General features: G+C 28.7%; 3 protein-coding genes across 6 annotated transcripts; 2 read left to right on the forward strand and 1 right to left on the reverse strand.

Moving 5' to 3' along the window:
* Window positions 1–310: 310 nt before the first annotated feature.
* Window positions 311–6,763, forward strand: LOC122535762 (alsin). Of its 3 annotated transcripts, none has more exons than XM_043667559.1 (15): window positions 311–387; window positions 480–948; window positions 1,021–2,343; window positions 2,422–2,988; window positions 3,206–3,575; window positions 3,648–3,849; window positions 3,992–4,172; window positions 4,256–4,422; window positions 4,539–4,648; window positions 4,724–4,935; window positions 5,006–5,563; window positions 5,658–5,834; window positions 5,912–6,080; window positions 6,150–6,332; window positions 6,397–6,763. In XM_043667559.1, the coding sequence occupies exons 2-15, from the start codon at window positions 608–610 to the stop codon at window positions 6,442–6,444; spliced, it is 4,608 nt and encodes a 1,535-aa protein (XP_043523494.1). In that variant the 5' UTR covers window positions 311–387; window positions 480–607; the 3' UTR covers window positions 6,445–6,763. The 3 variants fall into 3 exon arrangements, with proteins under 3 accessions (XP_043523494.1, XP_043523495.1, XP_043523496.1); XM_043667560.1 differs by having other exon boundaries at window positions 351–387; window positions 855–948; XM_043667561.1 differs by lacking the exon at window positions 311–387 and having other exon boundaries at window positions 612–754; window positions 855–948.
* Window positions 6,764–7,895: 1,132 nt separating this feature from the next.
* On the forward strand, window positions 7,896–9,875 carry LOC122535766 (corrinoid adenosyltransferase-like). 2 transcript variants are annotated; one of them, XM_043667568.1, is made up of 3 exons: window positions 7,896–8,150; window positions 8,752–9,115; window positions 9,185–9,875. In XM_043667568.1, exons 1-3 carry the CDS (start codon window positions 8,074–8,076, stop codon window positions 9,416–9,418), a joined length of 675 nt encoding a protein of 224 aa, XP_043523503.1. In that variant the 5' UTR covers window positions 7,896–8,073; the 3' UTR covers window positions 9,419–9,875. The 2 variants fall into 2 exon arrangements, with proteins under 2 accessions (XP_043523503.1, XP_043523502.1); XM_043667567.1 differs by having other exon boundaries at window positions 7,902–8,150; window positions 8,749–9,115.
* Window positions 9,876–9,990: 115 nt separating this feature from the next.
* Window positions 9,991–11,189, reverse strand: LOC122535765 (ribosome maturation protein SBDS). The gene is made up of 2 exons (XM_043667566.1): window positions 10,812–11,189; window positions 9,991–10,638 (listed from the first exon to the last, which is right to left on the reverse strand). The coding sequence occupies exons 1-2, from the start codon at window positions 10,940–10,942 to the stop codon at window positions 10,011–10,013; spliced, it is 759 nt and encodes a 252-aa protein (XP_043523501.1). The 5' UTR covers window positions 10,943–11,189; the 3' UTR covers window positions 9,991–10,010.
* Between the last annotated feature and the right edge of the window lie 1,112 nt (window positions 11,190–12,301).

Raw genomic sequence — 12,301 nt, forward strand, 5'->3', positions numbered from 1 at the left:
ATAGATGAATTCTTTGGCGCGTACACATATTCCACGAAAGCGCATAGATTTAACTCTTATCAATAAAATATGATTGGTCCAATTCAATGTACTTATTTGTTCAATGAATAGAATGTGTATCGACATGAAACAGACGAAATGTTATATAGAAATATTTTAAAATTATTTTACTTTACTTGCAAACAATTGGTACTGGTATAAAAATTTCAACTAATTGCATATTAAGTTATTCCGTTGAAAATTACGCTTAACAATAAAAATCTATCCCCTCTCTTATATAGCAGAATGATATAGTAGAATGATCATGTGACAAATCATCTCGGGTATCAGTGTCGGTTACAGTTTATGCTGTAGTTAAACGTAGTATGTATGTATATAGGTTTTATGGTATGTGTTGTTGAAACAAGTTTCGACATTGTAATAAGGAAATCATTAGTTTAATCATGTCAATATGTAAATTCCCTCGAGTACTCTTGCAGGAAAGTTCAGTGAAAGAGATTCAGTCGCGAATCACATGACGAAAGCGTTATTGACCAAAAACACTATCATCTGAAGTAAAATACCTTTAGGTTATGCACATCAGTTTATCTGTCAAACATCCCACAAAATGGAGAAACACATGCATTTATGGAGAGGTGTTGATAAATTGTCATACACCTTTGGCGATCAACCAAATGGCATAATTTGTAGATTGGTCACCATTAAAGATCACATTTTTGTAGCAACAACTACCAATAATTTGTATTATGGAGAGGTATCATTTTTGGAAAACAGCCCTCCGTCATTAGTTTTCAAAAGGGCTCAATTTGATGTGATTGACATAGCATGCAATTCGGATTATTTATTTATTGTAGATAATAATGGACATGTTTTGAAAGTAAATCCTCAGGATATGAGCGTGATAGATACAATAATTCTAAAAGAAGAAGTTAAGTGTTGCAGCCATGGGTAGGTTTCATCGAATTCTCATATACTTTTAGATAGAATATTAAAATAATTTATATATATATACCATTGCAGATATAAACAAGAAAATGAGATTGTCAAAGTAAAATCAATAGCTGTTAGTGATCAAGCAACATTATTTGTAACAGAAAATGGACAACTTTGGGCTAGTGGAAATCAATCTCAAATAGATATTAATAGCACTGAGCCTAGAAAGGTGAAATTTTTTGAGGGCAGGACTGTGTCCGCCATTGCATGTGGTTCAAATTTTAATGTAGTTGCTGTAAGGAAACCAGCAAAGGCTTTGAAAGATGATACTGATAGTGAGAATGAATTAGAAGAGGAAGTTTTTGTTAATTCGTGTCCTCAGTGTCTAAATACTGTACTATTAAGTCCTACAAGTTTAACATCATCCGATACTTGTCCTACGGGGCTTCATGTACAGCAATTTAGCGAAGATCACTCAACCAATTCTATTAGTGCTTTATCTGTTGCTAGTAAAGAACAAGAGACTTTATTCGCAGAAAACAATAAGAAAGAGAAAATTTCTGAAGTGGTAGAGAATGGAGAACTGGGTGCCAATAATTCTGTTGATTCTGGAAAAGAAGAAAAAAGAAATGTTATTTTTATAAATACAGAGGCTGCAAGGCAATTTTTAACCAGACAATTATCTTGGGTTTCATCTTATGGAAGTGTTAAAGAAGACATACCTTTGGAAAACATTGAAAAACCAACTAGACTAATAAAACAAAATGTATCTAATGTAGCTAATTTAGTATATGAAGGAGTGAAAAACGTAGGAGGCAAAGTTGTTACATTATCCAGGCATATGAGTGGAAGTTCAGATATAAATGAATTTAAAGATGATAGTAGTGAACATTTAGAACTAGGAGAGGAATATCCAAAACCCGCTGCTACTAGTTTGGCATTAAGTTTACGTTGCGAAGAATTTCCTTGGTCATCAAGTACTGGTTCCTCTGAGCATGAATTGTCTCAGCAAGGATTAAATGAAAGAATCAATACATTAACTCGTACTGGTAACAGTATACTATTTACTGAACTTTGGACATGGGGTGATATACAATATGGACAGTTAGGTACAGGGGATATTGTTAAACGCTCACGACCTATTTTGGTAGCAAAACTCAGTAATACTGGACTTATAAAAATTTCATGTGGCGCATTTCACATACTTGCCCTGACGTTAGATGGAAGAGTTTTTGCTTGGGGCAGAAATAACCATAAACAGGTGACATTAGAACCAAATGTATATCAAAGTGCACCTCGTTTATTTACTACAAAGTTATTTTCAAATGAAAGAGCCAAAGACATGGCAGCTGGTAGTTTTCATAGTTTAGTTATGATGCATCATGGTTTGTACTTTATTGGGCAGTCAAGGTAAATAATTTAATTATGAAAAGTATTAATAAGAAATGAAAGTTCTATTTGTTCACAAAAGCTGTCATGTGGTTTCAGTAAAACTGGTGAAATGTTTCAACTTGATATTGAGACAAGCAATAAATGTAGTCCTCAGCAAATTTTCAGTTCTGGTAACTACAGTTGTTGTTCTGTAATAAATGAACCTAAAATAAATATTTCTGAGGACTTGATAAGTGATCAAATTTTCTTGGAAGAAATACTGATTGTTCATCAAAATTTAATTAAGCCATTCCAAAAGAAAGGTGGTGCCATGCAGGAATCAAATGTTTATGAAACTTTATGTCGCTGTTATACTGAATTATTAAGTTTTAGTGTATTAAATGTTATTAGTTTATGGGATTATTTTAATCATATTGGTGAAGCATATGAAGTGACAGTTATTGCTAATGTTGAAGAATATATTACTGTATATAAATATTATCTAAATGCAGTGTGCGATGTCATTTCTTTAAGTGGATTTACATATATTGCAAAAATAATTGAAATACCTCAAGTAATAACAAATTTATTTATGGACAAATTAAAGAGTAATGAAACAAAAAAAGTTTCTGATGAAACTATAATTACAATGGCATTACAACATCCATTACGTAAATTAAATAGGTAAATATATTTAAATATGTATACAAAGTAGTAATAATTTTCATCATTCTCTAAAATTAACAATAAATATCATATAAACGATAAGTATCAGTTATTAGTTCTCAATATGAATTGAAGATGAAGTTACTTCAAAAATAAATATAAATATCTTGAATACATTTATGAAGAATGATTTACTATTTTCTTATTTATGATAACAGACATCATCTTTGTACAGATATAAAAATATGGTTCTAAATTTGATGAAATGTAATGGTACAAGAATGGGTGTAGAACGATTGCAAGAAGCTTTAATAAAGTGGGAACAAATATGTGATGATCAAGAGAAACAACAAAAGGAAGCCGAAGCAACTAAATTATTTTGGGAAAGTTCTGGGAAACTTGGGGAATTGTTAAGATCTCCTGATAGAAGGCTTATTAGAGAGTCACGAATGCATCCATTGTCAATACTTAACTCTGGCAGATTTTCTACACATTGGTTTGTTTTATTAACTGATATATTTATCCATGTTACTGGTACATCTCATGTGGTACATCCACTTAAAACACTATGGGTGGAACCTTTACCAGATTCTGAAACAGTACAAGTAAGTATGTTAAACTTTTGTAAAATTCAGACATAAATGTAAATTTTTTGTATTTGTATATCTATGTTTTAGAATTCTATATCAATAGTAACTCCAGAGGATACGTTTGTGTTATATACTCCAACACCTTCTGAACGCAATGAGTGGTTATACGTTTTACAAAATGCCATAAAATGCAGTCTACAAAGAGTTATTGGACATGTACCTCCAATAGTACGTTCTAGCTCATTTTCTTTCACAAAGCACAGTGTTTTCAAAGATGCAAAATATACTGGTTCGTAAGTCGTATAACAATTATTGTATACCACGAATTTTAATCGTGAATATTACATAGTATACATAATATAAATATATATTTGTATGTTAAGTATAATATTTTAATACATATGCATAGTATGTTTTATTTGGATATATAGGACGATGGCTGAATGGTAAACCGCATGGTTCTGGAAAATTAGAATGGTCTGATGGACGAAAATATGCAGGACAATTTCACAAAGGTGTTATTCATGGTATTGGTAAAATGGAAATTCCATCTCAAGGTATATACGAAGGGCAGTGGAAGGATGGTCAACAAAATGGATATGGAACAATGAAGTCAGTTTTTAAATAACAATTTAAATTTTGATTATAATTTTATATAATGTATAATATTTAAAAACAAATGGAAAATATTCTAGATACAATAATGGAGACTTTTATGAAGGATATTTCAAAGATGGATTACCACATGGTCATGGGGTTAAAAAGGAAGGGCATTTTATGGCATCTGTAGCATCTGTTTACATTGGAGAATGGGCTGCAGGTGTCAAACAAGGATATGGAATTATGGACGACATTATGACAGGTATTAATTATTAGCCTAATTAGGAGCAGAAAGAAAATAACATTTCTGTTCTAGTAAAATTAAACTCTTTCCTACATAAATAAATATTGCTTAATTAAACTGTATATTTATTTCAGGTGAAAAATACTTGGGATCATGGAGTAATGGCATGAAACATGGTTGTGGTTTAATAGTAACTTTAGATGGTATTTATTATGAAGGAGTTTTTATGCAAGATGTTTTAACGGTAAATAATTAAATATAATTAGACGTCCGATAAATATAAGCTTAAAATATTGAAATAAAATATTTCTGATAAAAGGGTCACGGAGTCATGGTGTTTGAAGATGGTACTCATTACGAAGGTGAATTTAAATCAGCTGGTATTTTTTATGGTAAAGGTACTTTAACTTTTACAAGTGGCGACCGATTAGAGGGTAATATGAACGGTGCATGGAACGAAGGTGTAAAAGTTATTGCAACATTGCATATGAATAAAGCTAGTGGAAATGTACAAACTAATTCAAAACCAACGTAAGTAATTTACTGTGAGTAATATTTATTGTGTAATTTAAATTTACTTATTATATATTATATAATGTAGATCTTTTGGCAAGTTATGTGTATCACCAGATCAAAAATGGAAAGCTATATTTAGACAATGTTATCAACAACTTGGTGTACCTGAACCAGGTTCGAAAATTACAGCTATAACTGATAAGTTTACAGAAACGCAACGTGTTTGGCAAAATATTGCTAGCATAATAACTAAGTCACATCAAAAAGCTTTGCAACGAAAAAAACTTTTGACATTTACTAATACTAGTAAAGAGAAAAATAATGAAGTGATTGATGAGTTAGATAAAATTCCCGGTTTTGGAAGAGATAAACTGACGGTTCAGAGCTACAGTGAAATTCACAAATACTTAATTAAAGCATTTGATAGTTCACATCATCCATTAGGAGCACTTTTAACAGAAGTTGCTGCTGTATATACAGCTACGTACGGCGGTGTAAGAGTTCATCCTTTATTACTCAGTCATGCTGTATCTGAACTTCGTAGTATTACTTCAAGAATATATGAAATAGTTATTCTATTATTTCCGGCATTACCACGAGGTGGAAAAGAATATGTATTGGAAACAGACAGTGAAGAAGAAGGGTACGTTTTAATTAATTATCTTTATAATTCATTATTTATTTATTTATTATATTTATATCATGTCATGTTTCCTTATTTTAACTTACTTTATCAGTCAAGTTATAAGCGCTGCAGCAATACTTCATCCAATATTGCTACCTCGTGTGCATTCAGCACTTTTTGTATTATACGCTTTACATAATAAGAAAGAAGATGATGCCTATTGGGAAAGATTAATGAAATGGAACAAACAACCTGATATAACGCTAATGGCTTTTTTGGACATCGATCAGTGAGTAATATTATTAAAGATATAGAACGCCATGATTATTATATTTTGTATAATTAATTAAATTACCACAACTTTAGAAAATTTTGGAAGAATACAAACGTAATGAACTTAAACGAAAACGGACTACCGTATCAAAATGAGCCGTACTTCAGCGAAGCAATAGAGACATTACAACAATTGAAAACCACGTTCTCTCCATTAGAAAAATTATTAGTCGTTAGAAACACATTTGAACAAATGACACAAGTAAGCTAACTTCTTTAATATATATTATTATTTATTTATTATTAGTATCTTACACATTTTTTATGATAGGCAGTTCAGAAGCAATTGGGAACTACATATTTATGGACAATGGATGAATTGTTTCCTGTCTTTTGTTTTGTTGTTGTCCGTGCTAGTGTATTACAATTAGGCAGTGAAATACATTTTATAGAAGATTTTATGGAGCCTTATTTACAAAATGGAGAACTTGGAATTATGTTCACTACTCTTAAAGTAAGATATTTTCGTGAAAAATTATTTAAGATTTTAAAATTTAATCAATAATTATATCTTTTAGGCTTGTTACTATCAAATATTACAAGAGAAAATTAATGTGGGTGACTGAACATGACAAAATAATTTTCATAAGTAAATAATAGCAACTTATAATACATTATTAATAAAACAAATACATGCACATATGCCACAAAACAGTACCTCAAAGTCTAACATTTAATTAAAGTAATATAGTAAAATGAATCATTTGTGCATCATGACTGTTAAAAGTGTAATTAAACTTATTTATTGTAACTAATAAAAATTAAAACTATGTATAACAGTAACCGATTGTCAAGTCGTAATAATGTAAGTAGTGAAATTACGTATCATGTCCTATAAAAATATTAATGTACAGTGTATATACATTTAGGACAAATTTATTTGTCTGTGTTAATTATTTCTATATTAATCTTGTTTCCAGAAGATAAATATAAACTAAATGTTCACAGGAACAATCATATATTTAAACACTGTTATAATTTTAAGTATTACTTTTTTTTTAAGTTCAATTTTAATAAGCATTTATTTATTATTGTGTGAAATTGTCCAAAGTATTGTCCAAATTTAAAAGTATATAAAGAATATTATGTTGTGCAAAATGAATGATTTTTGGTATTTCTAAAAATAATATCAATATCGATATTGTATAATTCGTTAATTCATCTAACTGCCATAAATATTACTTAATAATATTAATAATCTTCCTTATTCTATTATTAATGTAATGAACAGTACTTAAAGAATATTAATTAAAAAATTAATGACACATTAATTATACTATGTTATATGTATCATAATAATAATATTGTGATATTGTGTGCAATATCATAAACTTAGATACTAATAATATAATGTGATGATTAGAATTTTATGTTAACTGAATATGCATTTTAAACGTTTTATGCCTATTATAGTGTGTAAGTATCTGTATCAAATGAAAAAAAATTGTATGTTTAAAAATGGCAAATATATACTTCATTCTATATTATAAACATAATATTCATTAAATAACATTAATAAACTGAAACAAACAACTGATTAAATATTTGTTTTGCTCTATATTGCAAAATATAATTTTACTTACTATTTTATAGTCTCATCTTATATCTACAAAATATTTGAAACTTTTATAAGAACAAGGAGTAAAGTATTTTACTATTTAAATTTAATTTTGCGGTAGAAAGTTCTTAGTATGTATGCACTTAAAAATTCTTTAGATCTTACATAAAAAATTGTTTATATAATTTTCTGGTATTAATTATTTAATCATTTTTATCTAAATCTTCATATTTGTTAAATAAACGATAAAATTTTGTATACGATGCTGCAAATTATTAGATTAATTAGTTTCAAAAGATAAAATATTTACTCATGAAATCAGATTGTTACTTTTTGTAGTTACACATATATAGCTATACTGTTTAATATGCTTATGCATTTTGTTAAAATAATAATTCTTGAAACTTGATTCAAATCAATTTTTCTATAAATATATACAATAGCTATTTTACGTTCTATATAGTATATTTAATAAATTTTTCAGTTAAATAAAATAGTCTGTGATGCGCAGGTTTAACCAGCAGCATGATCACAAAGTAACTTTACGATTATATATCGTTAATCTTACTTCAACCAAAACTGTATATTTAGAAATTGTACATTGACATAATTACGTTTAGATTTGTTTATTATAAATATGGAAGTAGTTAGAAGTGTATGGAAAAATCCCGTTTTGTTGTACAAAACCTTACTGCGGGCATCATCTAGAAATAGGTACATCACAAATGTTTAGCATAACCTGAATCTTATTTTATACCTTATGATATAACGTATATTAATATTGAGTTATAGAATATTTATTTTATAGCTTTATTTTTTAATTATATTTTAATAGTCTTCATTAAACTATAAATGTCAAATTAATTATATACATATAACTGATAATTTGATGTTGCATCAACTTATAAATATATTATATTATATTATATGTTATTTAACATTACATCAATTTATAAATATGTTATAACTTCTTTTTATTGATTGCTACATTGACAAATTTAATATGTAATTTTTCTGTAGAAAATTCTGCAGAAAGTTATCATGTTTATCCTTTATAGCATCATATTTGCGGAAAGTATAAAAACTGTCAAGTCTTGTTATAAGTTTATTTTTATTATATTTATATAACAAATTTTTCTTTTGTGAATTCTTTTGTTTTGCATAGATAACAAATAATGTAAAAAATATTTTATAATACTAAATTAAAATATTTTATCACACTAAATAGGTATAATTCTTACAGAATTACAAAAAATATATAGAAATATATAATTACAAAAGATAATATCAACATAAAATTATTTGATTGCAGTAGCAGTTCAGCATCAAAAGTAACAAAAAAAGATGTTTCTGTGCGAGATAATGATTTGCAATTATCAAATGTAGATGCAGATATAATTGCACAAAATGATATAACATTTAATGCTCTTGTGTCAACTGAAGAGTTGTTGTCACAAATAGGATTGGCAAGGGAATTTGCAACAGATAGCAAAGTTGAACATCCTTATGTTGATAAATTAAAAAGAGTTCAAATGATTTTGTTTGATTTAAGTCATGCTATATCAAAACCTATACCTGGAAAGACTGAAGCATTTGAAAGTAAACATATTAATGATTTGGAAGAATGGATAGCAGAATATGCCAATCAACTACCTCCCCAGGAAACGTATATTATTCCTGTAAGAAGAGTATTTTCATCTCATATTTTTTGTTAATTAAATCTCATAATTTATTTTGTATTTTATTAGGGTGGTGGTAAAGCTTGTTCTATGTTACATTCAGCAAAAGCAATATGCAAACGTGTAGAACGAAATGTTGCATTTTTAGTTCAGGATGGTTTATTAAATAAAGAAGCACAAATATATTTAAACAAATTACAAAACTTCCTATTAACAACCTCACGAATTGCAGCCAAGTGTGATCAACGTACAGAAAACATATATATTCCTAGAGTAGAAGTTGAAAAAAATGAAGAAAAATAAATTATAGAACTTATAAAAAAAAAACTGTAGATTATTTCTTCTTTTATTGTAAAAGTATAAAAGTATATACGTACATAAACAACCAAATACTTCGTGCAAAAGTTCTGCAATATTAATTTTTAATATATTTTCAAAGTAGATAAGTTGTAAATATTTTTTAATGAAATTATAAATGTCAGTTACTGATTATATTGTATTATTACATTATCAAATGTACATAGTAATTAATACATTAAGTAACGATTTGTAATAAAAAATTAAAAGCACAGTACAGTCTCCAAATACAAACATTTTTTTATGTATTGTCACATAAAGCGATTATAATTAATAGAATATATTGTGTTATTTTATTAAATAACTGGATAATTTCATCGAAGTAGTACATCTGTTAACAACTTTTTATTATATTATACATACATTATACATACATAATTTATTGAATAAAAATTTATTACTTTGTATCAAATCTTTGCTAATATATACATAGTAGAAAAATATTTATAACAAAAAATATCTTAAATAAACATACAGTTTAAACAATAAATTATATATAAAAAAAGAGTTAAAGATGATAACATTCAATACAATTAATTTATTCTAAAATTTCATCTCCTTCAACAATTTCTTTTAAATTAAGTAATTCCAATAAACCAGAACCTTTAGTTTCCGATCTTACTAGTTCATTTATCTCTCTATAATGTCCAGGATCAATTAAACAAACCAAATTTAATGTTCCGTTATCCCATTCTTCTGTTTCTAATTTTGTTACTAATTTTATTATTTTATCTCTTAACTTTTTAGCCTCCTTATCTGGGACTGCAACTCTGAGTCTCATTTGAGCTCGTTCTAATGGAATTACAGCTTTTAATTGAGGAATTACATCCAAAGCTTGTTGTTTTGCATTTCGATTTGGCTTCACAGAAAAATGTATATCTTTCATGGCTTTTTCTATCATAGTTATTGTATATGGGCGTTTATTTTCTGGATTTATACATTTGTCAGCAACAGTTGTAGCAATATCTTTAAACATAGAATCTAAAGCAGAATGTCTCTCTTTATCAGAAACCTGAAGTTCTCCTTTTGTAAGAATTTCTTTACAGATTTCTGTGTGATTATCTGTACCAAAAGCCTTTATAAGGTCTTCTTTTTTTGCTACTTGGCCTTTTGAGACATTTATAAATACTGTATGAGTTTGTAAAACTTCGTCAATATCTTTTTCTCTGAAATGTAATTTTTTTATAATAAAAATTTAATATATTTGTATATGTGTGTGTGTAAGTGTGTATAAAAAAAATAATAATAATAATAAGACAAAATACGTATAGGTTAGATATCAAAAATGTACAAATAATGTAACGCATGTCTTAATTTTGATCGGTGAGCAACGACTTACAGTTTATTTCTCCACGAGATAACCTTGTTCCTGTAACAAGCAATTTCAAATCGCTTTCCTGCTTTTTTCATACGAACTACAGCAACGTTGGTTAATCTTATTTGATTCGTTGGTGTAAAAATTTTCGACATTTTTAAGAAATTTTCCTCGTTTCTGATAAAAATATAACATACACTTGTTACTCAAACTTGTGCAATACTGTTTACATGGGGGTCTTTTTTCTTATCTAACTGACTGACTGACTCTAACCGATATCTTCGAATGCGATTTCGAACTATCGATCTATAATCGAATGAGTGACATAGGCCTCCAACTTCTTTTACAACACTGATATATTTTTGAACCATCTCAAGGTACAAAAATATGTATTTGTGTCACAACATATAAAGTTTCACACGCAAGTAATTTACGATTATTAAGAAATAAATACGACAATCTTTTGTAGTATTTGCATGAGCGAAATTTTCGAATTTTAATTCTTAAAAGATGTGAACTGTGTAGAAATATCTTTTCTCAAATACGATTACAGCAATAAATGAACTTTTAAACGTTCTGTGTAAATGTAAGTGTAAATTTTCTTAACAGTTGCAAGAAACGTTATAAAAAGTATGGAGAGTAAAGAATTATACATCTGTTTTACAATCTATAAGTGAATAATATTCAGAATAAAGTGTAAATTAATTCAAAGTTATATGATTACAAGAAAGATTTGAAAAGACGATCACTCGATGTTCATAATTTTTCGTATTTATGTTGCGCGTGTTAAAAAAAAAAGTTGTACAAATAATGTCAATAGATTCGTGCGAAAGCGTAAATTTGTGTTTATTTTGTATAATTTTCAAGCAACTTTGTTGCTTAAAGAAATTAAAAAGCGTAGTGCATGACGTCATTGTACGATAAGAAAAATCGCGGGCGTGCGCACGCCGTGGCTGGACGCATGCGCAGAGTAGCCGCTACGTTAGACTGTATCGAATATGGCCGCCGCGAGCGTGATGCCGTTAGAAGTGTGTGAAAAATGATCGTTTTCCCGTGGTTCAAACGATCCGATCGTTTTTACGCGTGTGTATAGTGACAGTGAGTGTTATCTCCAACATCTTGACAACGTGGGAGGTTCTTATCATGGCGTTGGTCACCGTGCAACGGTCTCCAAGTGTATCCAATTCCCCGCAGAGTTCGGTGAGTTTTCCTGCTTTGTGCGTCTTTGCCGATAGCTGCTGTCAATTTTTTTACTAGAAACGCATTGTTTTGAAGTCCACCGTTATTATCACTGTTCGAAACACCGCATCCCATATTAGAATTAGAATTGGTTTCAGCTCTGTTCGAACAGAGCCTTTCCCTATTTCGCGTATTGACAGCCAATTGAAAAAGACAATTGTGAAAATTTCAAGTTTCCTGTTCGATAAACGTTGCGATAGCAAAGGAAGAAACTTCTCGGCCATGGAAAAGCTATGATCGAGGTAAACAAAGAATTGTTTTGACATTTCCCTCTC

The sequence above is a fragment of the Frieseomelitta varia genome, unplaced genomic scaffold, assembly GCF_011392965.1.
Source record: "Frieseomelitta varia isolate USP_RPSP 00005682 unplaced genomic scaffold, Fvar_1.2 scaffold_764, whole genome shotgun sequence".
Taxonomy (NCBI): Eukaryota; Metazoa; Arthropoda; class Insecta; order Hymenoptera; family Apidae; genus Frieseomelitta; species Frieseomelitta varia.

What these genes read in the sequence shown, in the direction of transcription:
- LOC122535765 (XM_043667566.1), bottom strand. Translation starts at nt 10,942, where the DNA reads ATGTCGAAAATTTTTACACCAACGAATCAAATAAGATTAACCAACGTT. An exon ending in ATCTCGTGGAGAAATAAACT is followed by an intron (nt 10,639 to 10,811) that starts GTAAGTCGTTGC and finishes ATTACATTTCAG; the next exon opens with AGAAAAAGATATTGACGAAG.
- LOC122535766 (XM_043667567.1), top strand. Translation starts at nt 8,074, where the DNA reads ATGGAAGTAGTTAGAAGTGTATGGAAAAATCCCGTTTTGTTGTACAAA. An exon ending in CGGGCATCATCTAGAAATAG is followed by an intron (nt 8,151 to 8,748) that starts GTACATCACAAA and finishes ATTTGATTGCAG; the next exon opens with TAGCAGTTCAGCATCAAAAG. An exon ending in AGGAAACGTATATTATTCCT is followed by an intron (nt 9,116 to 9,184) that starts GTAAGAAGAGTA and finishes GTATTTTATTAG; the next exon opens with GGTGGTGGTAAAGCTTGTTC.
- LOC122535762 (XM_043667559.1), top strand. Translation starts at nt 608, where the DNA reads ATGGAGAAACACATGCATTTATGGAGAGGTGTTGATAAATTGTCATAC. An exon ending in TTATGCAAGATGTTTTAACG is followed by an intron (nt 4,649 to 4,723) that starts GTAAATAATTAA and finishes TTCTGATAAAAG; the next exon opens with GGTCACGGAGTCATGGTGTT. An exon ending in TTATGTTCACTACTCTTAAA is followed by an intron (nt 6,333 to 6,396) that starts GTAAGATATTTT and finishes TATATCTTTTAG; the next exon opens with GCTTGTTACTATCAAATATT.